This window comes from Gadus morhua, chromosome 12 (genome assembly GCF_902167405.1).
Source record: "Gadus morhua chromosome 12, gadMor3.0, whole genome shotgun sequence".
NCBI classification, from domain to species: Eukaryota; Metazoa; Chordata; class Actinopteri; order Gadiformes; family Gadidae; genus Gadus; species Gadus morhua.
Genome location: NC_044059.1, coordinates 6,224,943 through 6,252,161, shown reverse-complemented (window position 1 = coordinate 6,252,161; position 27,219 = coordinate 6,224,943). Strand labels below are relative to the sequence as shown.

At 46.5% G+C, this 27,219-nt stretch overlaps 2 protein-coding genes across 2 annotated transcripts; both read right to left on the bottom strand.

Moving 5' to 3' along the window:
- Positions 1 to 912: 912 nt before the first annotated feature.
- Positions 913 to 9,688, bottom strand: zbtb11 (zinc finger and BTB domain containing 11). Its single transcript, XM_030372943.1, has 11 exons — positions 9,026 to 9,688; positions 8,497 to 8,714; positions 8,048 to 8,279; positions 6,591 to 7,459; positions 5,982 to 6,182; positions 5,104 to 5,391; positions 4,407 to 4,833; positions 3,900 to 4,017; positions 3,237 to 3,395; positions 2,271 to 2,446; positions 913 to 2,101 (listed from the first exon to the last, which is right to left on the bottom strand). The coding sequence occupies exons 1-11, from the start codon at positions 9,333 to 9,335 to the stop codon at positions 1,377 to 1,379; spliced, it is 3,723 nt and encodes a 1,240-aa protein (XP_030228803.1). The 5' UTR covers positions 9,336 to 9,688; the 3' UTR covers positions 913 to 1,376.
- Positions 9,689 to 16,182: 6,494 nt separating this feature from the next.
- Positions 16,183 to 23,043, bottom strand: dpt (dermatopontin). The gene is made up of 5 exons (XM_030373400.1): positions 22,896 to 23,043; positions 21,823 to 22,393; positions 17,865 to 17,990; positions 17,667 to 17,774; positions 16,183 to 16,840 (listed from the first exon to the last, which is right to left on the bottom strand). Exons 2-5 carry the CDS (start codon positions 22,110 to 22,112, stop codon positions 16,774 to 16,776), a joined length of 591 nt encoding a protein of 196 aa, XP_030229260.1. The 5' UTR covers positions 22,113 to 22,393; positions 22,896 to 23,043; the 3' UTR covers positions 16,183 to 16,773.
- Between the last annotated feature and the right edge of the window lie 4,176 nt (positions 23,044 to 27,219).

The following is a 27,219-nucleotide window of genomic DNA, read 5'->3' as shown; positions in this document are numbered from 1 at the left end:
TGATCTTTACTGCCAATCTTTTGGGAGAATTTAAGCAACATACAAAGACTGACAACGTCTCTCTAAACTATTTTTGTGAAACATGAGGACGGTATAGTGATAGGCTACTGCCAGCAGGGAGCACCAGAGAGCTGAAACGAGAGTTCTACATTTCTTAAACTTTCACCCATACGAACACGCACACGCACTTCAGATCAATCTTAAGACCATGGGAGGACGGCGAAAATACCCACCCATTCTCTGACACTTTAACCGTTAACCTTGGTTCAAACATTTAACATCACACGCACACGCAGTGTATTGCAGATAATTTAAAATATTGACTCTAGTGGGAAACCCTAACCCCAAGAGAAAACCCTAAAGATCCTAGCCTACCCCTAAAACCAAATGATAAATCTTTAAGCTTAAATCAAGGGATATAGTATGTGAGTGTGTGTGGATATAAATATAAATGTGTGTGTGTGTATTGGGGAGTAGCTGACACATAGCTGACTGCAATACAAATGCTAACAGGCCTAAAGAAAAAAAAAAAATCGGTTCCGGTTTCCGACCGACCCTGTCAATTTATGTGCGACCCAAATTATTTTATGAGCTGCTGGAAAAAAAAAAAAAAAAAGAAATTCCCTACCAACCCATGACCTCAACTGACAACCAACAGTAACAAAACTTTTTTTTTTAGGCCCAAGCATAACATATTTTCACTGGAGAGGAAGGGAGCAACTTTTAGGTGGTATACAAAGGCTCATTAAAGTAATAGAAATATGTTGTATATTATTATTAGGATACTATACTCAATTGTATCCTAATTGTAATTGTACTAGTTGTCATGTGGATTCTCTGGCCAGGGGACCTGTCATTCAGGGCCCTGGGAGCAGGCTGAGACGCAGCAACACTGAAGGAAGACTCAACAAGCAGGAAGTATTTTGTCATTTAATTTGGTTTTCCTTCAGTCTGACACAAGGTTAAGGGTCAAGGTGTTTTTGTGGAAGGGGGGACGGGGACGGCTACATTCCAAACAAAAACAGCGTAAGCAAAAAAATATATAACGAAAGAGTTCCCGTCCCCTCCTCCGTAACCCGAGAGCAGAACAGACCTCCTGCGTGTTTGGCGAGTGGAAGCAGTATTCAGTATCTTTTTGTACACAATGTACATATTCACACCGCGCTCTCTGGGCGGGGGCTTTGGCAGACAGTGAATACATAAACCACGGCTTACTTATGTACATATTCCGTAAAAATACACAATATCTTTACACGCCCCTCTCCACACAGTTCGTGTCTCGATCAGTGCTAAAAGAAAACACGGAAGAACTGCCAGTCATTTTCTCTTCCTGGGTATCACTTTGTTCTCCCCGTGTACCCAGACAGGAAGTGACATCACTCCCCCTCGGCCACATGCGGCACCTCCACCTCCATGGTCTGGATGTCCTCCTGGGGTGATTCCTCCTGGGGCAAATCCGCCTGGAGCATTTCCTCCTGGGGCGATTCCTCCTGGAGCGATTCCTCCTGGAGCGATTCCTCCTGGAGCGATTCCTCCTGGGGCGATTCCTCCTGGGGCGATTCCTCCGTGATCGCATCCTCCTGCGGCGAGTCCTCCAGCTTCCCATTGGTCCCGGCCACACCCATCCCCTGCTGGGCCAGGACGTAGTTCACCACCTGCATGATGCTCTGATCCGACAGCGTGGCCACCCCGCCGCCGCCGCCGTCCCCGACGACCGCCTGCGCCGCCTGCATGGCCTCCACCGTCTCCTCCGTGATCAGGACCGTCTCGATCTCCTCGGAGCAGGAGACGGCCTGGGCCTCGGCGTGGGCCGGCCGCAGCTCGGGGGGCAGGTCGGAGGCCAGGATGCTGACGGCGTGCTCCACCTGCGTGCCCTGGTTGTGGAACTGCAGCGTGTCCTTCTCCAGCATGATCTTGCCCGGCAGGTTGTTCTCGTGGTACTTGGCCATGTGCTTGCGGAGCGTGCGCGCGTCGATGTGCGCCTCCTGGCAGATGGGGCACACGTACGGCCGCTCGCCCGTGTGCGTGCGCACGTGGCGCTTCAGGGAGCGCGCGTCGGCCCACGCCACGCCGCACGTCAGGCACTCGAAGGGCTTCACGCCTGCGGGGCGGGAGAGGGGAGACGTTCAGGAGAGAGCATCTATGTTCAATTTACGGCATTTAGCAGACGCTAAAGAACGTGAAAAGATTTATCGCTGTCGGTACTAATGCTGTCGGTGATCTGTGAAGATAGTCGGACAAGACCAAAATAAACGGTTAATTCAGCCTACCCTGGTGGTTGTTGACGTGGCGCCGGTACTCTCGGAGCTGGGTGAACTTCCTGCCGCAGTGCTCGCAGACCCGCTCCAGGTTCTGCTTCACACGGCCCTTCTTCCCGTGCGTCGCCTTCTTCACGTGCCTCCGGAACAGGGCCTTCTCAAAGAACTCCTTACCACACACGGTACACCTGGGGGCCGCGAGACACACACTTAGCTAATCACACTAAGCTACACCTGGAAGCCGCGCGACACACACTTAACAACACACAAGTGACACAAATTTTAACTAACTGTGTGTAACACGCACTATAAAAATAACATACATAGTCTAGGGATGGGCAACGATCGTCGAATAGTTGGAGTCACGTAGAAAATCGAATAATGAATGTGACTATCTTTATTTATTACACGGGATCTCAATGCTGTTCAACGCTCCGTTCACTTGCATGGGCCGACATAACACCCGGTGGTGAATCATTTTTTGATAATTCACCGTTGCTTAGCATATAATGAACGCAGTCAAGGAAAGTGGATTTTCCTCGACAGCGTCGTATCACTCCGCAAGTAGTCTGTTAACTTAACAACCCCAGTGTCCTCAGTTGCTAAGCGACATCAATGTCTTTGGCGGACTGCTTCTCTGCTGATAAACACTACGAATGCTGGTAACAAATACATTATAAAAAGACACACTAGGGTTGCCGCGGTGTGGACATTTTCACACCGAGTAATACGCTCGTGTCAACACCGGTATTACCGTTATAAACTTTGAAACTATAGGTCAACCGCCATCTTCTCCGTCAACTCTCCTCTCACACTCGGTGACAGCGGCTGGCAGCGCGCCAATTCTCGGCGTCTTATAACGTTCTATATATAATAGTGTGTATATATATATATATAATTTTATATATCATAATATCACGACCAAAAGCTCTGTGCGCTTCACATCCCCAACATAGTCCAGACATGAGGGCCACGTACCTGTATGGCTCTGCCACGCTGTGGGACTTGACATGGGAGTACCAGTCCTTCTTCCAGCTGTAGCACTTCCCACACACCTGGCACTGGAAGGGCTTCAGGCCCATGTGCTTGTTCATGTGCTGCTGCAGGTCCTTGGCCTCGAAGAAGCTCTTGTCACAGCTGGAGACCAGACACAGGTGACAAGATGTTAGAAAACAAAAAACTGACTTCAACATAGTGATTGAATTTTACCCATAATATCGAAAATGTAGTAGCTTACACATGTTTAGTGGCAGTATTACTGGTGGTCAGGCTTTATTTGCGGGTTGTCATCACGCCATTGAACTTATTATAATGAACGGATTAAAAATCAACTAAGCCTTCAAATATTGGAATACGCGCAGGTGAATGAAGCAATCAGAAGGGGATTTTCATATTGTATTATGTCTGTATCTGACAGTCTTCATGGTGTTGATTTGAAACCTTTAAAGACTATTTCTTACAGTTTACTACTGCTGACCGAGTCTGCGTTAGCCAATCACGCGCTTACAGATCCCCTTCTTTTGTCGAAGCGATTACGATGCGAAAGAAAAGTGAACTGCTCCGCTCCACCTGAGCCCGACCCCTACTCTGAACCGTGGTTGAGGTTCACCCCAGACAACACCACAGGGGGTCTGTACTCACTGTGTGCAGGCAAAGGCGCGGACCTCAGGCTTCGGCTGGTGCTTCTTGGTGTGCTTGCTCAGGGCCGACGCACGGTGGAAGGTGTCTCCGCAGATGTTGCACAAGTACTTAGACTCCCCTGTTGGACAGACACACACGCATAAACACTCAGCTACTGCGCCACGTTCATGACCCCAGGTGGCCCTCTGGTGGCCCGGGCTGGGGACTACAAAAAAACACAGGAACACACCAGCTGTGGGACTTGCAACACTACATCCTGTGCCATGAGGTCATATCCCCCAGAATCGAACGCAAGCATATCGAAACATCTCACTGGTCGTTCTGCTGACTTAAACAACCGGATGGAACAGACTAGACATACCAGGGAGTGTTTGTGAATGCGGAAAAGAACAATTACCAATCATCAAGAACTTTTATTTTGAGGGCGACCTAGGAGGCGGGTGTACGTGTGTATGTGTACGCGTGTGTGTGTGCGTTCGTGTGTAGCGGGCGGAGGTTGGCGGGCACCTGTGTGCATGCTGGTGTGCTCCTCCATGCTGCGGCGGCTGACGAAGGTCTTGCTGCAGTAGCCGCACTGGAACTGCTTGGTGTTGTCGTGCAGCGCGCGGTGCATCTTCAGGCTGTGCTTGTTGGCGAACGACTTGCCGCACACCTTGCAGCAGTGCGGCCGCACGCCCGTGTGGTTCAGCATGTGGATGCGCAGCGAGTACAGCTTGGGCAGCGTCTTGCCGCAGATGTCGCAGACGAACTCCCGCTTGGTGCGCACGCCCGACTTGTCGTCCGGGTCGCCGCCCTGGTCGGCCCCGAGGTCGGCGGCGGCGGCGGCGGCGGCGGCCGGGGGCTTGAGGGGCAGCGCCCGCTGGCCACTGTGCTGCTTGTGGCGGGCGAGGTGGGCCCGCAGAGAGGCGGCGTACTGGAACTCCTTACTGCACAACTGCAGAGACAATCACCGTGGAGTTAATGTTACCGCGGAGCCAATCACCGGGGAGATAGCATCACCGTGCAGACCAACACTGTGAATAACAACGTGTCAGACTCGGCACGGTTGCAGTGTCATCCATTTCGGGACCAGTCATATGAAACACAGAACCAAACCTAGAATCAAAGACTTTCTTTTGTTGACAACCACCCTAGAAACCGGTGCTCAATACATTGTCACAAGTCATCCGTGTTATCGCTAGTCCCCGGGTGACCCGACACTCACGCTGCACTTGTAGGCGCGGGTCTTCTCGTGTTTCAGCGTGTGCATGATGAGGGCGTAGCGCCGCTGGAACGTCATGCCGCACTCCGAGCACGCGTGTTCCCCGTCCAGCATGCCCTCTGCGTCCGGGCCCCCCTTGGTCCTGGCGCTGGCGTCTCCCCCCCCCTCCCCCTCCCCCTCCGTGGCGGTGACCTCTGACCCATCGGCCCCGGGGTCGGGTTTGGAGGGGTCCGAGACCTCCAGGGGTCTCTTTGGTGGCCGGCCTCGCCGACCCGGTTTACCGGGAGGGATCTGGAGACAAAGAGGCCAACGTGAGGTCATGTTTCCTAGGTTACAGCATGAAGCCATGTTTCCTAAGTAAGAACATGAAGACATGTATCCTAGGTTACAACATGAAGCCATGTATCCTAGGTTACAGCATGAAGCCATGTTTCCCAGGTTACAGCATGAAGCCATGTTTCCTAGGTTACAGCATGAAGCCTTGTTTCCTAGGTTAGAACATGAAGCCATGTTTCCTAGGTTAGAACATGGAGCCATGTATCCTAGGCTACCACATGAAGCATCGTTTCCTAGGTTACAGCATGGAGCCATGTTTCCCAGGTTACAGCATGAAGCCTCGTTTCCTAGGTTACAACATGAAGCCTTGTTTCCTAGGTTACATCATGAAGCCATGTTTCCTAGGTTAGAACATGGAGCCATGTATCCTAGGCCACCACATGAAACCTTGTTTCCTAGGTTACATCATGAAGCCATGTTTCCTAATGATAACATAAAGCCATGATGCCTGCGTTACAAGGGTCAACATGAAGCCAAGTTTCCTAGGCGACACCATGAAGCCATGTTTCCCGGGTTAAAGCATGAAGCCATGTTTCCGGGGTTACCTTGGCGGGGGTGGGGTGTGGTGGCGGGGCCAGGTTCTTCTTGTCCTCTTCCTCCTCCTCCAGCCCCATGTGGAGCCGGGCGTAGCCCCCCTCGACGATGGAGCGCTGCCGTAGACGCCGTCTGTTGGGGTCGTCTGCTGACCCCTCCTCCTCCCCGGGAAGGGCCGAGGCCAGGGAGTCCGTCTCCTCCATCGGCTCCACCTCCATGATCAGAGAACTACAGCATTAATGGAGAACCAAAGCCCTGGCCCCTCCTTAAGACTTGCTCTCAGGTGGTTCCTACGTGGGCTGAGTCAGAGGTTATGCATGCAGTAGCATGTGGTGGACCTCTGGAAGGAGACCTCTAACGCAAACCGACCGAGTAATGTTGAGGTTTGGCTCTCCTATAATACAGAGGGGATACTCATAACTAGGGATCGACCGATACGGAATTTTTTAGGGCCAATACAGATATTTTTTTCATCAGCCTTAGCCGATGACCGATACGCCAGTACCGATTCTCTTGAGCCGACAAATGTTACAATGTCTCAATTAAAAAAAAGATTGACATTTATTGAACTGTCTGTAAATCATGCCAAAGATAAATAAATAATAATGAAAACTAAATACCTCCTCCTCCATCACCACCACCTCCTTCTTGACCTTTGCGGGACGACCCCGCTTCCGTTTGGGAGGCGGTGGCTCGGCCTCCGCTACTGCTTCTTCCGGCACCACCTCCAGAGACGACGCCGTTTCCACGACGGCAGCCGTCGTGGAAACGGCGTCGTCTCTGGAGGTTGTGCCGGAAGAAACGTCCCCCCGTGACATTTCTGTGGAGGTGGCAGTGTCCGGGTCGGGGTCCTGCGATGACGCCCCCTGCTGGCCGGGGGTTTCCTCACCGACCGCGGGGTCCTGGGCGGCGGGCTTGTCGGTCGGCGGCGGCTCCATCGCAAGGCACGCCGAGACCACCGCCAGGGAGTCGCCGGCGCCGGCCTGCCCGCTGTGAGTCACCACCGTCAGGGTCTCCCCCTCCTCCTCCTCGGGGACGCGGCCCATGAGGGTGACGGTCTCGTTGTCGGCGCCGACCTGGTTGCCGCGCGCGCCCGGGTCGGCGTCCTCCTCCGCCTGGGACACGATGGCGAGCGCCTGCTCCACCAGGACCCCCTCCTCGTCCGAAGCCGCCACCACGGCGACGCCGGCGTGCGTGACGACCGCCTGGCCGTCACTCTGGATGGTGACCAGGAAGGAGCCCCCCTCCTCCTCCGTGGCCTCAGGGCCGGCGGGCTGGCTGGACACCACCGTGTGGGTGTCGCCGCGCTGGTACACCATCAGCTGCTGCTCCTCCACCTGCTTGTGGACCGACTCGCAGATCTGCAGCACCTCGGCCATGAGCAGGTGGCGGGCCAGCGTGGCGATGTCCGCCATCACGCAGAAGTTGAAGGTCAGCGACGAGGTGTAGGCGAAGTCCAGGAGCGGCAGGAAGCTGGCCTTGGTGAAGCCTGCAGAGGAAAGGGAGGATCCATCTTAGCTTAAAGTGTTGCAGACATAGAGATGCGTGAACATAAACCGTAACTTAAGTAGCCAATACTTTAACATTTAAATTTATTGTATACTGTATACTGTTTTCGCACTTCTCTTTTCCCACTGTACTGCTGGTCACCTGTGAATTTCTCCCAAGGGGGATTAATAAAAGGACTATCTTATCTTATCTTAATTAGCTCTTCAAGAAAAACATGTAAATTCCAAGCTGCACATTCAAGTCTTAGTTTATTTATTTCCAACAGACACTGTTTTCTATTTGGCTATTTTGATGTCATTTGTTTTAAAAATCCAACAATCTATTTTCGATTTATCTTGCTATTCAAGATAAAATCCAATTTCAGTTAAACTTTTCAGGAGGACACATGTTGTTTGGCACAGTTCCTATAAATAAGGACTATTTTTCAGTTAACTTGTCTGCAGCTAATTTTGTTTAAAGAAACTCAAAATCGGGAATCATATCGCATCATGAGTCGAGTGCATCGTTACATCCCTACTAATGACTCAGCGAGACATAAACACCAGACATGCGACGAACATCAACGTACCGGAAAGGTCGACCACGGCCTCGTGAGTGGACACGGCCCCCTTCTCCACAAACAGCTCGTGGAAGTACTCGCTGCACGCGGCGAGCACCGCCTTGTGCGCACGATGCTCCTCCCCCTCGATCAGCAGCGTGATGTCACAGAACTGGTTGTTGAGACGCTGCGTGTTCAGCTTGTCCAGCATGGTCTGGCTGTGTCTGGGGAGGAACTGGTTCACCTCGCCCTTACTGTCAACCTGCAGGATGTTGACACATTAAAACGCACAGAGGGAGGGTACAAGATCAACATAAATTCATCACACACAGACACGTAATTTCCTCAAACACACAGATAGGTCACCACAACACACACACAGATAGGTCACCACAACACACACACAGACAGACACACACAGCTTTAATAGTTGTATGATTATTAATAATCATAACAGCTCCACGTATTTTCACACTTACAAAGACGAGCTCGTGTTTGCCCGACGACTTTCCCATCCTGGCTCTGGAGCCCATAAAGTCCAACTCATCTTCTCTATCTTCCTCCTCCTCTTCCTCCACGCCCCTGCGTCTGCCCCCTTGACGCCCCCCTGCTCGTGTCCCCGTGCCATCATCCGTGTTTCGCCGACTCTGACACGCAGGGCATTCTCTGATGTGGTCCTTGACGTGTTTGAGAATACCTGCGGACGTCAATGGAGACAGTGTTTTTGAGTTAACACCCTAATCGCAAACCTCCGATCCGATACAAAGAAAATGCGAACACAGCGTGTCGTCAGCGGATTTAAAATAAACGCGCCACAACAAAGACGGCAGCATCCCATGTCAGTAGGTGGCGGCAGAGGGCGCTTTATTAAGCCGGGAAGGGGTGGCGTAGCTCAAACTGACAGTCACCAGCATCATGGCGAATATTGTTTACCTGTGCTATGTTTCGTAATTATAAGTTAGTAGACTTAAGGTTTTAATTTAGTGGAGAATAACAGACGCGCCCTACCTCTCCACCAGTACTTCTGCGAGATGGAGTCCCATGTGAGCTGCTGGTTGAGGTGGTCGCCTTCCTCGGCAATGTGCGCCTGGTTGATAAGTTCCGTCCTGCGTCCGTCCTGCAGCACCACCTCCAGCTCCGTGAAGTCCTTCTGGCCTTTCAGCCGCCGCTGGTAGTAAAGGGTGCCGCTCCTCACCACGTAGCAGGCGGCGGCCTTGCGGATCTTCCTCTTGGTGTTGCCGTGAGTCCCCGGCGCGTACGGCTCCCGCTCGTCAGTCAAATAGCGAATGATGGCCAAGTAGCTTTCTTCGCTCGACATGGCTGAGCTTCCCCCGCAGCGGGCTGTCTCTGAATGGTTGCTTCTTTTGTCTCGAAGGAGCTGGGGCTCCTCTCACAACATTAAAAAACGAAACACAATTTTTAACCTGACTCTCTGGCGCTACATATCATAAAAATAGACGCAGTCACAGTATTTTTTAAATTGTTTTTTTTTTCCAAGGTGGAACTGCTGTTGGTGACCGTCAGGGGTAGACTTGCCCGAACATACAAAATGGCTGCTGCACAACCGGATTCTGCGTAATGATCACGGAAGAGCCCCGTGTTGTTTTTCTTTTTTTCTTTACCCTGTCGTTTACGTTATTCACCATTAGATGGCGTTACAACCAAACATATCTATAACTCCTATATAAACGAGTCACGCATATCACAGATTTTTTTTTTGGGAGGTTTCAGGATTAGAAACCACAAACACCTGGGTGAACTGGTCGGATAGTCACTTGCATCGTAAAGCAGTGTATTTAAAGATTTCCACAACACAAACCCTAGTGTTTCTGCTATTTAAAGACAGCCAGGTGTCCATCTGCCCACAGAACGATGAGAACCTGCTGGTAACAGGACCTGACTTTCCTATTGGTGTGGCATTTTGGAAAAATAAAAGCCTGCCTTGTGCCGATGCAAGAAGATATATACACAGCTCTTCAAAGCAGTTTCCAGGCAACCCGACAACATTATGCTAACAAATTGTTTTATGATCTGCTCCCAACTGGCTTCATCTTCCCTGCCGGGGTCTGGTTAATAACAAAACACCAGTGCAGATAGGAGCGGTACATTTATTCCATTGTCACCCTTTGCAGATATTCCCATGACATCACAAGTGCAGGTGATGGATCTTCACAGACCAGAAGGGGAAAATATGAGATAACGCACTATCCTTTAACTTTATCACTGTCACACTTTATCCTTTGACTTTTTTCCTTTAACACTTTATCCTACCAGATAGCACTTCAGGTGTGGAAGCAGCGCAAGGAACTGTGAAATTAAAACAAGAGAATGCTAAATAAAGAATAAGAATATCGGCAGGATCATGTAGGATAGAGTCGAGTGAGTGTTCCGTCTCTGAAAGATTATGGGTTCAATCCCCAACATCCTAACCCCAACATGCTCCTTAATGACATATGTCTGACCTCACAGTAAGTGTATTTAAAAGTGTCAGCTAAATTAATAATTAGTAAAACAGAAAGATGTATTTACAGGATAAACAACAGAGGGGATGTGTGTACAGAGGCCAGCGTGCGTACTGTTTACTATGTGCAGTATGCAAATGGTCTGTGTGTGTGTTGGGTGTGTGTGCCCATATTGTCTTCACGTGAAGGCCTTATTGTGGGGTTGGCCCGTGCCTATTGTTACGCTGTATTGACTGTGTACACACACACACACACACACACACTGTGACCATAACCTATACACTAACAAAGACTTCACCTTGAGGCTAAATGAATGAAAGTGAAATGAAAGTATGTGTCTCTTCAAGTGATTCAATTAAATGACCGTCAACTACATAGGATGCCGCCACCTCAAAAAACCATAAACAATCATTAAAAACATTTATTTTACAGATTATTCTGATCACATTTCTGCCAAAGTACTATTATTGTGATATGTTTGATGTTTCATTGTGATAAATTGCTGAATGTTCACTGCTGTGAACATTCAATACTGTAATAATAAGCTAACACTGTGTTGTACTGCAGTATTCATACATTGTGAACAATAATCTATATTGTTCATATAAAAGGCCTCACTGAATTAAACCACTAAATGTTCAATACTACTCAGTTCTTAGTCTTAGTAGGGTTGGCCCAAGCATGCACTGCGGGGACAAAATGGACGACATCATCATAAAAAGTGGGCCACAGTTAACAACACTCTGTCTTCTTTGTTTATCTTCTTTGTTCTCTCTCTCTCTCTCTCTCTCTCTCTCTCTCTCTCTCTCTCTCTCTCTCTCTCTCTCTCTCTCTCTCTCTCTCTCTCTCTCTCTCTCTCTCTCTCTCTCTCTCTCTCTCTCTCTCTCTCTCTCTCTCTCTCTCTCTCTCTCTCTCAGATTGATCAGAATTATAAGGCTGAAGATGTTTGAACTTGTCTTGGTAGCCAGTTGGTAAGCTGACTAGATAAAGGCCTGTTAATCCTGTGGTGAGTCTCAACTGTCCTCCTCGCGAGAGGACAGTTGATAGGAGGTAATAAAGTTAATGAACCAAGAAGAAGCATAATGTCACCCGACCGGGGTATGAGAACTACCTTCGGGTATCGTTCTTTGAAACAAGTTGCAACAGGAGCTAGAACCCAACGTATTCTAGGAGGGTATAGTACAGACTAGTAATACTTGGGAGTGGCTGCCTCAGTTACAGTCCCCTTGAGCCGACATGTAAATCGTAAGATTTGAATGAAATATACGTTCATTCATGACTAGGATTAGGATACATAGGAGTTCTGGATATGTTGAAGCATCTGGGTTTTCAAAAATACTACAGACCTGATATTACCAAGTAGTAATGTGTAGCAACACCTGTGTTATCTTTAGGGATAATACTTATGGCAAAAGTAAATATGTATGTTATATGTTTGATCTCTCTCTCAATCTCTATTTACATTCACTCTATTATATTCACTCTGCTTTGTTATCTTACTTCCTCTCACTCTTCCTTTAGTCATATACTGTAGGTAATGAGTGGGGCTGACACCTTTCATTTTCAGTAACAGTAACTGGTAGAAAGTCTGACACTTTACTTCCTCTATTTTCAACCTGAAGGCCTGCATTCTGTTATGTTCTAGTTAATCAGAATTCCTTTTCCGTGAGAACATATTCTCTACTTCCAGTTTAACTCTAAAACCCATACTTCCACAGTTTTAGGATCATGCTATGTTATACCCACCCTAATCGGAATCTGACTTTATCTCACATAATATAACCTAACCCTTATCAGAATCCATCCTAATCTAACATAACATAATCTGACCTACACTAATCTCTTCACATCCTTTATTTGTAATGCTTCTAGTCTACCTCCCAACCTTCATGTCCTGTTAAGGTCTGAAACTCATTTTGACCCCTGCTTGCTACCAATCTGCTTTCCCACACATAGTGTTTTCACACTAAGTGATAAGAAAATTATGATAAAAAAATGTTTAATCAAACATCTAAAGTTTAGGTTGATACAGTTTATACAGTCAGCGGTCTACTGTGACCTCATACGCATGTATCATACAAGTGGGGTCACGACCTGCACTGTAAAAAGGTCGGTCTACAAATTCCTCAGATTAGCATTGCATCACATGAGTAGCTTTCATCAGAGTCCAACATGATGAGGAGGTGTGGGAGTGGGTGGGTGGGGGGGAGATAGGTAGGTGGGCGTGTGAGTACGTGCTCCATAGAGCGAGAAGTGCTGTTTTTTGTTACACTATACTGTTAGTGAGTCCTGCTCTCTCTCCCCGGCCTGGGCTGCTGGCCAATAAGATGAACACAAACACACACACACACACACACACACACTGACAAAGACACACACTGACACAGACACACGCACACACACACACACACACACACACACACACACACACACACACACGCGCATGCACACACACAAACACATACAGATACACACACACACTCCACTCTCGTGACCTCTCGCCTCCAACTAGTTCTGATATTCTAGTAGTTAGGTTGTTTGAATCCCAGAATCCCAAAATGTTCTGGGTTCGATTCCCATATATCTACACTTCAGATACTGTAGGCATCCAAGTGCATGATGCCTCATAACCCTCACCTGGTCCTTAATGACCTGTCTCTTAAATAAGTAGGCCGGTAGGTCATTAAAAGGGTATGAATTAGTTGAATTTCTGTGCACATCCTCGCCAAAAAACGGTTTGACGTCATTTTGTTATCTCCAGGCCATGCTGCCGCCCAGCGTCCTTCAATGAGAGAGACAAAGAGCCGGGAGAAAGTTCCGGAGTCTCTCTCTCTCTCTCTTTTTTCTCGTCCCGGAGCTCTGCTCTCCATTCAACTGCCTTGCCATCACAGACCCATAAACAAGCTTCTAATTTATGCCGGGCAGCTTCAACCAATCCGACCAATCAGTGAAGAGGAGCTGTAATAACACAGCTTTGTGTTGTGGAGGGGAGCGGGAGGGGTGGGAGGATGAGGGGTTGGGGGGGGTAGAGAAGGTGGTGAGAAGGCTGGGAACCAGAGGGTCACCAGCTCAACTTACACACGCAAACCCCCCCCTCTGTTCCCACAATGCACTGGCTGACTCCCAAACCCTCAACTGTTTCCTCTGTAGAAGACACCCAGGGACTTAGAGACTGTGATTCTTATTGTGTTAACCTAGAATTATCCCATATTTTTCCATGATCCGATACCTCAGGCAGCCGTGCCGTAGGGCCGGTCCGGGGGAAACCTTCTGAGCTTCAGCGCTCAATGAGTATTAAGACACATTTCCCACGAGCCCCAAACACACAGAGGATGACCACATGCAGGAAGCAATGGAGAGATGGTTATCCAGGAACAAGGGAACACTGCAGCTTTTCTGGCTCGGGGACTTCCTGGTTCCTGGGTTCAGGCTTGATGTGGTGGTCAACCTGGGTACTGCAAACCGAACTGGTTTACAACCTTGAAAGACTGGTTTACAACCTGTTTGAAGTGGGTTGCTGATGACTGCTATAAACCCGTCTTTATCATAAAGATATTTGCATGTCTACATGGATTTTCCATTTAATTTGATCATAAGTGGTTCTGAAGGAGTGTTGATGAAAACTTGATCGTAATCGCTTATTTTATAGCATAAGATAGTCGACTGGGAACATTCCCAAATGTGTCTCCACTGATGGGTCAAGCCACATAAAAGATACATACACAGGAATCTGTAAGCACGACAGCCTTAGTAAAGAACACCTTGTGACCCACAATCCAGATTCTCGGTGCATTTGAAGCCTCAAGGTTTGAGGAAATGAAACCAAGCCGCAGTGGAATGTTTACGGTATTCATGGGCCCTATGTGCCAATATTGGATCACATGTGTTCTGGGATGAAGGATTCCGGATTCTTACAAAATAAAAGTCCTGTCATGTAACTACAGACTCACAATACCAGAGAGGACCTTTACTTTGTCTACCAGGGAGCCTCCCCTCTGAATCTGGAGATTAGGACCGATCTATTTATAGCAGAGTGGTTCTTCGTAATTGTCTCGCACTGGAAGATAATCAGCACATATGTCATTAGGCATGGTGTGTGTTTCCTCCATAACACTTAAGATAAGCTACAGTATCACATTACTTAACGGAATTAACTGGATATTCAATACTGAAAGCTTGAGATTGTGAATATGTTTCGTAAATAAGACGAGTGGAAAAATAGAAAGACGGAAACAAAAGGGACCTGAACTGAACCCATAAAAGTCTGCTAACAAGGTGGGATCTCCGTGCAACGAAGAACACTCATCAATGGTGCTCTGATAGAGAACAAATGCTTCAATCAGGGAACGGCTGTTCAACACATGCTCCCACACACATGCACATACCAGGCACACACCATACATATGCACCCACCCACATATCTTTGGATATGACAGAGCGGCATATCCAAAGACACACTTTGAGAAAAATACAAACCACAAACATACAATCATACACGCACAAACAAACATACCAAAGCACATATTACAAATATACAAAATAAGAAAATATATATAAATGCAATCTCAAACAAACAAACAAACATACCATCTATTAAGCAGACAGTACGCTACCACGTGTGTGTGTGTGTGTGTGTGCGTGTGCGTGTGTGTGTGCGTGTGCGTGTGTGTGTGTGGGTCGCAGGGCTGGCCAGCTGTCTGATCCCCAGTGAGAGTAGAGCAGCAGAGACTCCTGAAAATAAACAGGCTGCCGTGAGGTCCCGGGACCCGGGGACCGGGGGGGAGAGTCCTCCAGAGGCCCCAGGTCAGGGGTCCTCAGTGGGGCGGGAGACACACACATACACACACACACATACACACACACACACACAGACAAGCTTACTCACAGAAACACACGCACACACACACACACACACACACACACACACACACACACACACACACACACACACACACACACACACACACACACACACACACACACACACACACACACACACATAGTATTTAAAATAAAAATGACTTGACATGCATGCAATGATTTTAAATTGTGTGTTTTTATATATACTACAATTCGGAATTTCATTATCCAAAGCTAAAATCCTTTAATTCCTGGCTGAACCCAGAAAAAACGTCCTTCCTCACCCATAATTACACACCCGGCTAGCTAGCTCGTTATAGACAATACAAAGTGATTGTAGTGGGGAGCATTCAACAGGTTTGTGGCTCCGCCCACTGGGCTGTAATTACATCCAATTAGAGCGCAGTGTGACCGAGGGTTCCAGAAGGCCGGTCGTCTGATGGACGGCCGCCCTCGGCTGCTGCGCCGGGGCCATTAGTGGCCCAACGCCGAGTGCTTGGCTCTCTGCCCCGAGACAGCGACTACTGCCGTAAACAAACAACCAGAGCTCAAAGACGCTGGCTCGGTCCCCAGCCCCCTTTAAGATGGCCACTGGCTCAGACATGGTCCCCGGTCGTTAACACTAGAATAGAAGGTCAGAAAAACGCTTCACTTGAGTTTCGCTAGCTTTCAGCCGGCTTTGACTGTGATGTACAATAGCCACTTGCACACACTATTAAACTAGTTTAAATGTAACTAATTTACATGTGAAGTGTAGGTAAAAAAAACGGTCTCATTTACAGGGTGACCTTGTGTTAAAGTCCAACCTCTTCAACAGCGCCACCTCAGGTGAAAAACCAGTGCTTACTGGAACTACATTTATTTATTTATTTTGCTCAGTTAGCATTGATGTTTAACAACAACCAGCAAGCCATACGGGCACAAACCAAAAAAATCTCTTTTTGACAAAATGTGTGTAGTGATGTGTATAAAAGTAATATAGATTAACTGAATATCCGTTTCAATAATTTGATCTTCATCCATAGATCCAGTGTTAATAACGAATTGTGGTCGTACAAAGTTAATATTAGACAGTTACTGTAGTATGAAGCTCACGCAATCAACTTTACTTGTCAGGATATATGATACATACTAAAAAAGAAAAACATTAAAGACATAAGGAGTAGGATGAAGTGTTTATGTTTGAAAAATAACATAGCAACCTACTCCCTGCTTGTCGGATCAGATCTCAACAAAGAGTCAGGATAAGGGCTCATTCAAATGTTGTTGGAGGATTTCGTTGCCGGATGAAGAGTGAAACAAAAGCATAGAGAAGCCCTGAATGATAAGGATTTCATCATGCTTTTTTCCTTAAAGCGCTCAATGAGAAAGAATATGTGTTTGTATAATAGTTATGCTTGTTCATGTAACAAATAACAGTGAGATGTCCATCATCTATATATTCTCAAAAGCACAGTCTTGGTCGGTCATTCTGCACAGGATGTATTTCCACTGCCGATCCCTGGTGAAACAGAGAGAAACGATAACACCTGTTATTATAAATTCCAATAATGATTTGCACTGTATGACATAAGATGTACTGTATCAACCCACAAGAGAAGGAGGGAAATAGTTCATCTGTGTTTATATAGTACTGTGCACTACTGTAGTTCTTTTCTAGCCTATTCCTTCTCTATGTAATTGCCTGGTATGTCTAATCATCTTGAAGACAAAATAAGTTTGAACCCACCTGAGTAACTTATTTTAGACAGAAGCCAGTAAAAAATATTGATAAACCTATTTAAAGGACAATATCGGTCTGATGATCAAACCATCGTAGCCGTCTCTCCTGGCTTCACTTGAACATCCGTTATCCATATCATTTGTCAAAAGGACTTTGGTGTGCCGATTCTCCCGAAGAGCATTCAGCATTAGTGTGCCTGCCATGAGTGAAAATAATAGCAATATCCAAGAGCCCAAGAGCTTAATTATTTTGGAATCAATGTGTGTCACTTAGTAGGGAGTTTGTAGAGAACGTAACAGTGGGTCTTCATAGGACTTTGCATATCGCTTGTTTGACCAAAGAGCTATTTTACTATTGTTTACATGTTTTGCTTGTTCAAGAAAAATGTTCTTAGGCAGAATTGGTACAACAGAGTGACATACTATATTGGCAACAGAAGTTTTAGTGAAGGTGAGACAGACAGTTGGATGACGGTGTGATCACCCAGACAGGTGTTTTCTTTTAAGATTTGCAAACCTAACCGAGAAACTGGTTTAGAAGAGAAACCAGTTTAAACCAACCCAAACAGGAAACTGGTTGACAGGAGAAACCAGCTTAAGCCCACCTGAGCACTCCACTGAAGGTTGTCTGAGCCCCGCGGATGAAATACCCGTAGGCTGGCACGATCATCTCGCCCTCTTCCCGGTACCGAGCTGGTACATCGTTGGTCTTCCTGTTGACCGGACAAGCGGGGGTTAGTGAGCGCGCCAGATTGGAATTCAAGGTTATAATGTTAGCATGTGAGCAGGCTAGCTTTGCGTACATGCAGGAGTAGGGACAGCGGCGCTTGTAGCGGCAGCAATAGAACTGCCACTCCCGGTCCAGCACCGCCTCAAAGTACTTGCTCTGGATCCCCGCTGCGATCCCGTTCTGGGTACACGTTGAAGTCCTGCAAGGGGAGGGGCATCTTTAGCATTAGCATGATTACATATGTGCTATACGGCCTCACGACTGTAGTCACATCCTACTTTTGATTACATAAATGACAGAAATACGGCCTTTCTACTCCACATTCACATATCAGGTAATTCACATCTCCAACTGAGAAAATACTAACTCAGGGGTAGTCTTTTTTGAAGAGAATTTCAGCACACTAATGTCAGGATATGTTGTTCACACTTACGGCCCATCAGGAGAATAGCAGGAGAATAGCAGGACTCACGCATATTTGTGAAAGCAGCTATGGCTTCATTGTTCACTTTGTAACTTAGCAACTCTGTTCATTCAGTTACATGTCATGAAGGAGCAGGTAGGAGTAAGGGAATCTTGCTGTAGGATGCCTGCAGGTGAGGGTGAGGACAAACCTACCGTCCTCATAGATAAGACCCAGAACAGCGCTACGATTGGTTGAAAAATTGTCCATTGTCCATTCTGCCTTGACTCTGCTCCGACTCAATGACTAAATCACAATAACCAAGCTGTAAGTTAATGTGGTCAGAGCTTAAGAATATACTACAAACATGTCAAAGTGTGAACATAAAGTGACCCACAACCCACGCTTCCTCATCACGCCCGTGCGGTCGCTTTAGGCTTCTTAAGGTTAGAACGAGGAACGCGTGGTGTAAACAGCTGCGTGTTGGCGGCCCGTACGGCCCGTTGTCAGCACAACAAGAACGTGGACTAGCTCCACCGAAGCCACGGCACCCCGGGATAGGCAGACGTTTGTCATGGCAACACGGCCGTGGGCCATGCCGCTCCAGCCAATGGGGATAGCCCGTTCCCTTTCCCACTGCAGTCATGTCTCATTCACAGAGCGCCATTTAAACGGACAGCTTTGTTAATGAGAGGCTGTGAGGCTGAGAGCCGGGGCCTGATTCACTGGGCTGCTGCTGGGCCGGGTGCTGAGCAGGGGACTCAAGCAGAACTAATGCGCTGTGCCGCGCTGATGGGCGGGAACGCAACACTGGGAGGGGGACTCAGAGGCTCTCTTTATCACAGATGAAGCACTCACTGGTATAGGCCGGGGTAGCTGAAATAACACCCCATCACACTGTAAACACACATGTATATAAAGTATATATACTGCTATACATATTCAATACTTGGATAAAATTGTGACCAGTTAGCGTTGACGCCTATTGTACTTTACAATGTAAAAGCACAGATAGTATAGTTGTTGCAATCCTTGTTTTTTTTGTTGGCCTTTGGCCTTGTTGTTGGCCCAGGGCCTCACCTTGATTATCATCTTTACCAAAGAAAGAGATATTTGGTTAAGTGTTGACTTGGTCAAACACAGGGGCGATTCTAGGTTCTGACTTTTGGGGGTGCTCAACCCCAGGAAGCCACAGGTGTATATGTAGTATATAAAGTCCTGTCCAAGATTTTTTTATTCCACAACCTTTATTTTATTAGTTACTATGCTGTAGTATGTCTAAGCCAAAAGCTGGCAGTGTCAGCTAAATAATGCAGTTCTGAATCACTAAAGTGATGAAAGGAAAAAATAATAACTGGATGAAGAAATAATCAATGGATGTGAACTGTAATAACAAATTTGAAGTATACTAAACTTCCTTTGTGTAAGTTTCACTCAAAAATGACCATATTTCCCCCTTTTGTTTTTATTTACACAGTTACTGAAACACATTGGTACAACATGTACGAGATTAATAATCGGAGAAACATACCACTATTTCGGGAGCAATAAACTACGTTGTCTCACTTTCAGGGACCCATGCATTTTTATAAAACTTTAAAAAATCTTGTTCTGATGCAAAAAAAAAAAGGATGCTAATTTTCAATAAAAACAAAACCGCTGGCATTATTTTATCAGCTGTGGGCGTTTTCATTGCCATAAGTACGTGAGCTAATCAGACCAGTGGCTCTCAATTATTTTCTGTCATTCCCACCCTAGGAGATTTTTTCGCGCCCTCCCTGAATTGAAATATTGAGACTATTTTTCTGCTCCTTGCACCTTATCATGCTACACAGCATTACAAGCCCCTGCCGACTAAAACATGAAGCAATTCAAGAGGAGGCATGGATAGAATCGCCTTGTGGTCAACTGTCATTTAATAGTCATCTGACAGATTATGTCAAGGTTTTAAAATGATTATTATTATTATTAGCTGGTCATGTTATAACACAGCTGGAAATCGTGGATTTTCAGATTTTCTGTCAAAAGCCTTTTTGACAGACAAAACAGCAGAAACTAAGTTAAGTGTGCTCATGCTGCCTTTTTGGTTTTGTCAAACAGGAGACGCCCACCCACCAATCAGAGGTTAGAGATTCATGCAGAAAGGTTGCGCTCGATTTCACTAGCCCATTTGTGCCTGTTCATTAGTGTACAGCATCTATTCTCTCATTGCTTGTGTAAAAAAAAAAGGTAGAATATTAGATTTGAGGACGAAATGATAGGGTGGGCTAAGGCAAGTTTTGGGTGGGCTTGAGCCCACCCAAAAAAGGTCGAGCTTCGCCACTGGTCAAACACTTAAACCAACACTTATCACCTGAATTGTTCATTCCAGATTCAGCACGAGGATGTTTGAGGATCAGTAAAATGAAACGTCACTAAAGCTGCTGCAATACATACTGCAATTGATTTATCGATGGCTTCTGATGAGCTAGGCTAAAATAAACATAGCTAAGCTTAGATAAGATAAACTTTATTTTCCCCAGGCATGTGTGTAATTACAGTGACCGTAAAGGGATTCCTGTAGAAGGAAAACAAGCAGTTGGATGTCATTGTTTTGCCAAACCCCTGATGTTCGCATTACAACCAAGGACAGTAATGTTGGATCGGACAGCTGTGCTCTGCTCCAGCTGTAGTTTCATAATCATCCCGGGGAGAGGAGCCGGTGCCAGCAGGCCAGGCAGCCGTTTGTTAAGGCAACACGACACGGGGAGCACTCCCTGCAGGCCCTGTGTTGGGTGGCAATACTGACCTTTCAGAGCCCGCAGCCCGCAGTAACCCAGAAACTACTGAGCTTCTTAGGTGTGATGTGGAGAAGCCTACCCAGTGCCCTTCAGGAGTTAATCATTCTACACAAGGGTACAACATGAAAAGTCCAACTCCCCCCCCCATCCACCGCCAGACCCCATCTGCTCCCTGGAACAAGAAGCATTAATTCCCCTCCAAATGTTTTTTCCATGTGTTGAAATCTCCTCTGTCTTTCATATACAACTTGCTAACAAATTGAGCAAATGTCAAACAAAAATGTATCCCCACAAACAAAATGCATGTGAGCAGGCAGACTGGTGTAGTTAACGATAGTCCGTGAGATTGTATGTATTGAAAATTGCGGTAAGCCAAGAGTCGACACACTTTGAACCATAGCCATCCTCACATACTGACCAAGAGAACACCTTATAACCTTATTCAGTTACCTTTATCCTAACTTTATTTTATAACTTTTCAACTTCCGATTTCTTTTTTTTGCCATCCCTGAGTGCTTTTTAAAAACGTACATGGCCCTCGCCCTGTCATAAGAATTTCAATACACAATGTTACATTGCACATCTAACAATAAAACTGTTTATTTAATTATTTTTTATAAAATCAAAGTGAGAATAAAACACTTTGATTTTTTTAAGTGCAAAATGCATGATTAAACCCCTTAAAGTTTTACTATAATAAATACTTTAACCATAACAATCCTTATCACAATCAACAGTAATAGCTTCCTTATTAACACTATTACTCTGAAGTGCACTATAAAACGCTTTGATCCCAGATTGAGGGGAACTGCGGTGCATTCTGACACGCTGAAGGAGCTCCCACTCACCACTCCAGGCCGGCCCGGTTGATGTCGTCCCACCAGCAGTCCGTGGGCTCCCCAAGTCCCTCGGGCGTGGGCTGGCACTCAAAGGTCCACAGGCGGTCGGAGCCCTGCACCTCGCTGAAGAAGCTCCGCACCGCCACCAGTGCCTCACCGTGGGGGCACTGGAAGTTGAATCCCTGGCGGTATTGGTTGACCCAGGACATGTCGTAGGCTTCGGGGTCATGGGGGTCATGCTGGGCCGCCACCAGCGAGACCAGCAGTGGTAGCGTCCAGAGGAGGAGGCTGGGAGACATGGTAGAGGACTGCTTCTGGCCGTAGGTGGGGGGCTAGGGTCGGAGAGGAGTTTGAAGGGGGAACTGGGGTCTCGTCTCGTCCGGTCGGGTCGGCTCCTCCGCACAGCTGTGGCTCCGCTGTAGAGCGCGGAGCCTTTTGTAGCCCAGATGTTTACCGATGATCCCATCAGTGATGATGTGCACACCAAACCCAGATCCCAGAGTGGATCAGTGTGTGGGGGGTTTTAAGGTGGACCAGAGGACGTGCATGGAGACGGAATCGTTGGAGATCAGGGGGCTTCCTTAAACGGGCCACCAAGAAGTTTTATAGTGAGGGAAGGAGTCTGCTATGAAATTCAATTCAAATATTTGTTCTAAGTCAGATTACTTCCTGGAGTTTGAACTTTGCGACGGTGTAGTGGTGAAGTCAGAACGTCGTGCGGGCCAAGTGAGTGTCTGTAATTTGTTTGTTTAACTAGATAAGAAATATAGGTTTATGGTGAATAACATTTGGCTTTAACAGAAATAAAGTTCAGACAAACGCGTGCTGGGTCGATAAAGGATCAGATTTACTGTGAAGATGAGATACAGACTTTTATGATATTCTCAATAAAAATTATCATGTCGACTTTTATCTACCATGAAATTCTTCTACCAATAGCGTTTGGGCAATAAGCTAAATAATACGTACGAGTCCAAACAAGTCCCCGATACTTCTGGTACATTCCAGTATGCATGCAATACACAACAGTATACATGCAGCACACCACAGACCATTGGAAGAGAAGAGAAGCTGGAACTTACTTCCTTCAACTACAATACACCTCTCTAACCCTCCACCGTGTGCGTTCTGCATGCGTTTTATCCAGTAAGGGAACTGATGGAATTGAAATACTCAGACAACACTCAACACAAGTCAGCCCAGCAGACACACCGGTGGAGAGGGTGAGAGACAGCGTCCAAACGGAATAGTCTGCTGAGGGCTATTTATAGATGCCATGCTATTTAAGAAAGTCTATTCAGAGCAATGCTGCTGGCGCCCGGCAAATCTAGGCCTTGATGCGCGTCACTCGCTTTGACTGTAAAGTCAAACACACTTGGTGTACCTTGGTTAGACCAGGGCATGTGTGAGAGTGTGCGTGTGTGTCTGTGTATGCGTAAGCTTGTGAGGGGTGTGTCATCCTGAACCAGGTGAAATGCAATACAATATAGCTGAGAGTATTTGATGGACACCCTTCCAATAAATCAATATTAATAATATTTAATTAATCAATGAATTTCCGGTGTCATGGGCCTTATTCACTTAGTTTCCATCTTGGATCGGAACGTTAGCTGGGTGGGTGAACTGAATGCAAAATAACGCATTCAGTTCCCCCACCAGCTAGCGTTTAGAACCAAGATGGACCCACGATGGCAGTTAGTAGAGATTGGCCCATGGAGCATTTAAGTCTTGCCACCCCCTTGAGGGAAACCAAGGGTTGCTGTGACAACCGACCCAGGGGCTGGAAACACCCATTTAGGTGGCAGGGAGGGTGGGGTCCCCTGGGGAGAGAGAGGAGGGCTCGTCAGTAATTACAACTCGGAAGTTTTCCCTCTTTGGTCCTGGTCCTGGTTTCTCTCTCTCTCTCTCTCTCTCTCTCTCTCTCTCTCTCTCTCTCTCTCTCTCTCTCTCTCTCTCTCTCTCTCTCTCTCTCTCTCTCTCTCTCTCTCTCTCTCTCTCTCTCTCTCTCTCTCTCTCTCTCTCTCTCTCTCTCTCTCTCTCTCTCTCTCTCTCTCTCTCTCTCTCTCTCGCTCTCTCTCGCTCTCTCTAGCTCTCTGGTCCTGGACCAGCTCTTTCATGCAGGGTCCATGCTGGTCCTTGACCTGCTCTATCTCTCCACACTGGTCCTGGACTTGCTCTCTCTCAGCCAACCATTCAGATGTATACACACATCAGCCCCTTAACACACACATTCAGCCAATCATACAATCATTCACGTGCTGTTTAAAAAGGGCTCAATCAGGACAATACATGCCACACCTTCCCAGCATGCATCTGGCTTTGTCAACCAGGCTTTGGTTAAACATCCTTTATTCTGATACAAGCCGTACAGGGTAAACAGATCAGGCGCCAACAGAATACGAGAACTGATCCTCAGATTAATTTAAAACACAACATTCTACAAGCGATGAACTTGCTCAATCGTTTGTTGTCTCATTCAAAACCTGACGACATTGTTTAACTCAGGGATTAAACACGTGAGCCAAGAAGAGCTGGCAGAAAAAACGTTTCCACTTCTGCACAAATAAAAGCCGACCATTTGCCAATCTATTGTTTTACTTTGACAGATGACAGATGCTTAATTTCCACAACGGTGTGGGAGTGTTACACTTTTAAAAGCGCTGATGTTTACGTATTTTGACAGCTCTTCGATAGCATCATCCCAGGCCTATCTGACAGATTATAAATCGACACAAACAGGAGGTCTTTTTATCTCTCATAACTAACCATACCACACCACAGCTACAGAGAGAAGGGGGTTTGTGTGTGGAAAAAGGATTGGAGATGGACACAGGACTGCCTCAGTCATTCATAAATTCTAATTCCCAGCTCAACTCTGCCAGCGCCCTTCCCAGGGACATACACCGTGTTAACACCCCCAGATATGAGCAGAGGTCAAAACGGACCTCGGACTTTACTTAACAATAGAGCTTTTAAAAATAGTCCTGGCTGTGTTGGCAGCATGGCATGTGCCTTGGATCCCCCCTGTTTCCTGTACGTCACTCCACTGATCTCTCTCCAACGGTAACGGATAAACGTCTGCTGAGTTATAGCAGACTTGGGTTGTAGCTAAGTCTGTTTGCAATAGCAGAGCTTTATATTATACAATGTTCAACGCTTTCTTTTATACACCAGGCTCTGCTGGGGAACACAGCTATCCAGTCAGCCGAGCTACGCTGGTTCCCGTCACACAGTTGCATTGCCAGGTAGAGTGTGCTCAACCTGGTCTCAACAGAAAACTCTGTTGAGACAGAAGTTCTCCTGCCTACTAACTGGGAGGGGCTAAATCTTACACATTGCTTACACATTTAATATTCTACAATATATAACAAATAAATAACAAATTAAAGTAAATGTATCTCATATCTCGCATTGTCCCTATCCCGTTGTCCTAGCAGAATAGGACAAAAAAAGTATGTCATAATAACATTGTATCAACATAAAAAGGAATGCAATTTAGAGAAGGCAAAAGATTGTTGAAGAGCTTTGTATTCCATCTCCACTTTATGCGAGAAACGTGACTGCCTCTATGTACAACATGTCTCCTCAATGTCTATAAAGCCTTGAGTCTGTGGTTGCTTAATCGTGCTTCACTGATAAAATTAAGAGGTCAGTTCAAATGCCACCATAACAAAACAAGAAAAGCAATCCCTTTGCTCTAGGCCATAGCATCATTAGCGCAATGCTTCGCAGTGCGTTGCTGATGCTTAGCTACAGTGACAGGAATCACTGCAGGGTAAGTAACATTACCCGTTGCCCACACTATTTCACCAGACAACGATACTCTGGTCATTGTAGTTGTTTATCTGGCTCTATTTTTGCCAGGGCTTCCCACTGGGGCTTGTATACATGCATACGCATTGATGAAGTGATGGACTGTACAAAAGTTTGGCTTCATGAAGTGGAACACTTCGCTTACAGAATACGCAGATTCACACACACAACGTGCCCTTAGGGGTCATGTTGACCTCATGTTGTTGGGTCATGGAAGTTCTCCTTCAGTAGTTATGTAGTTATCAATTTTCAGATTGATGAAATATGTATGATTTTGATACTTTTAAATATTCCTGTATTGCGGGTTGTTTCTCATGACAAATACACTGTTTATGTGAAAACCTCTGAATCTTGAAAATGTCTGATGTTGCACTAGAGCTTTACTTCGGTCTCATAATTCAATGGATCAACAAATGATAATGTCCTTTCTTCAAAAGAAAGAACAATTCATTGTTTCTGTGCATGATTTTCATGCTCTAATTTCCACCGCTGTGACCTTGCCTCACCCTGGCTGCTAGCTAGACCAACTGAATTGCACCTCTCCATGTTACGCAATCAATAACCAAGCCAGGGTTTTCCTATTATATAACCGAAAAATATCTATCATCTCATTTTAAGAAATATTTACAGCAGCATATAAAAATAAAAGATAAAGGCCCGAGAACATCCTTTAAAGCTTTCTCACAACAATACATTGCGTGTATTGAACAGACTCAGTTGTGTGGACACAGACAGTGGTTTGAACACCATAGTGTAGGATGTACCTTTGATTGCAATACAATTTCGTTTGCATGTTTGATCCGGTGTTTGATGCCAGTAATGATCGTACGGAAAATAGAGTGACGCGGGGGGTTGGTATTAGAGCTGCTAATTGATTTAGCTTCAGAACTCTGTCAGCAGCAGCCAGCCAATCAGCCTTCAGCCTCCAGGCAGCATCAGCACGCTCCGCTAGCCAACCAGTACACGGGCCCTCTCTCACTGGCCCACAGACTGGCTTCACATACTAACAAGAACCCACACAGGCAACCCGACAACCTGGATATAGTAGTAGTAGAACACACACACAGGCAAGCAACAACCTGGATATAATAGTAGAACACACACACACACACACACACAGGCAACCCGACAACCTGGATATAGTAGTAGTAGAACACACACACAGGCAAGCAACAACCTGGATATAATAGTAGAACACATACACACACACACACACACACACACACACAGGCAACCCGACAACCTGGATATAGTAGGTGTAAAACACATAAATTCATACACACACATACACACACACACTCACACACACGCACTGGCAACAGAACAACCTGCATATAGTAGTAGTAGAACACACACACACACACACACACACACACACAAAACCTGGATATAGTAGTAGTAGAACACATAAATACACACACACACACACACACACACACACACACACACACACACACACACACACACACACACACACACACACACACACACACACACAAACAGACACACAGATTAGTTTCATACTGGACACCTGGAACTTCAGATCAGTTTAGTTGGATTACATGAGATAAGGGTATCAATTGAATGAGATTA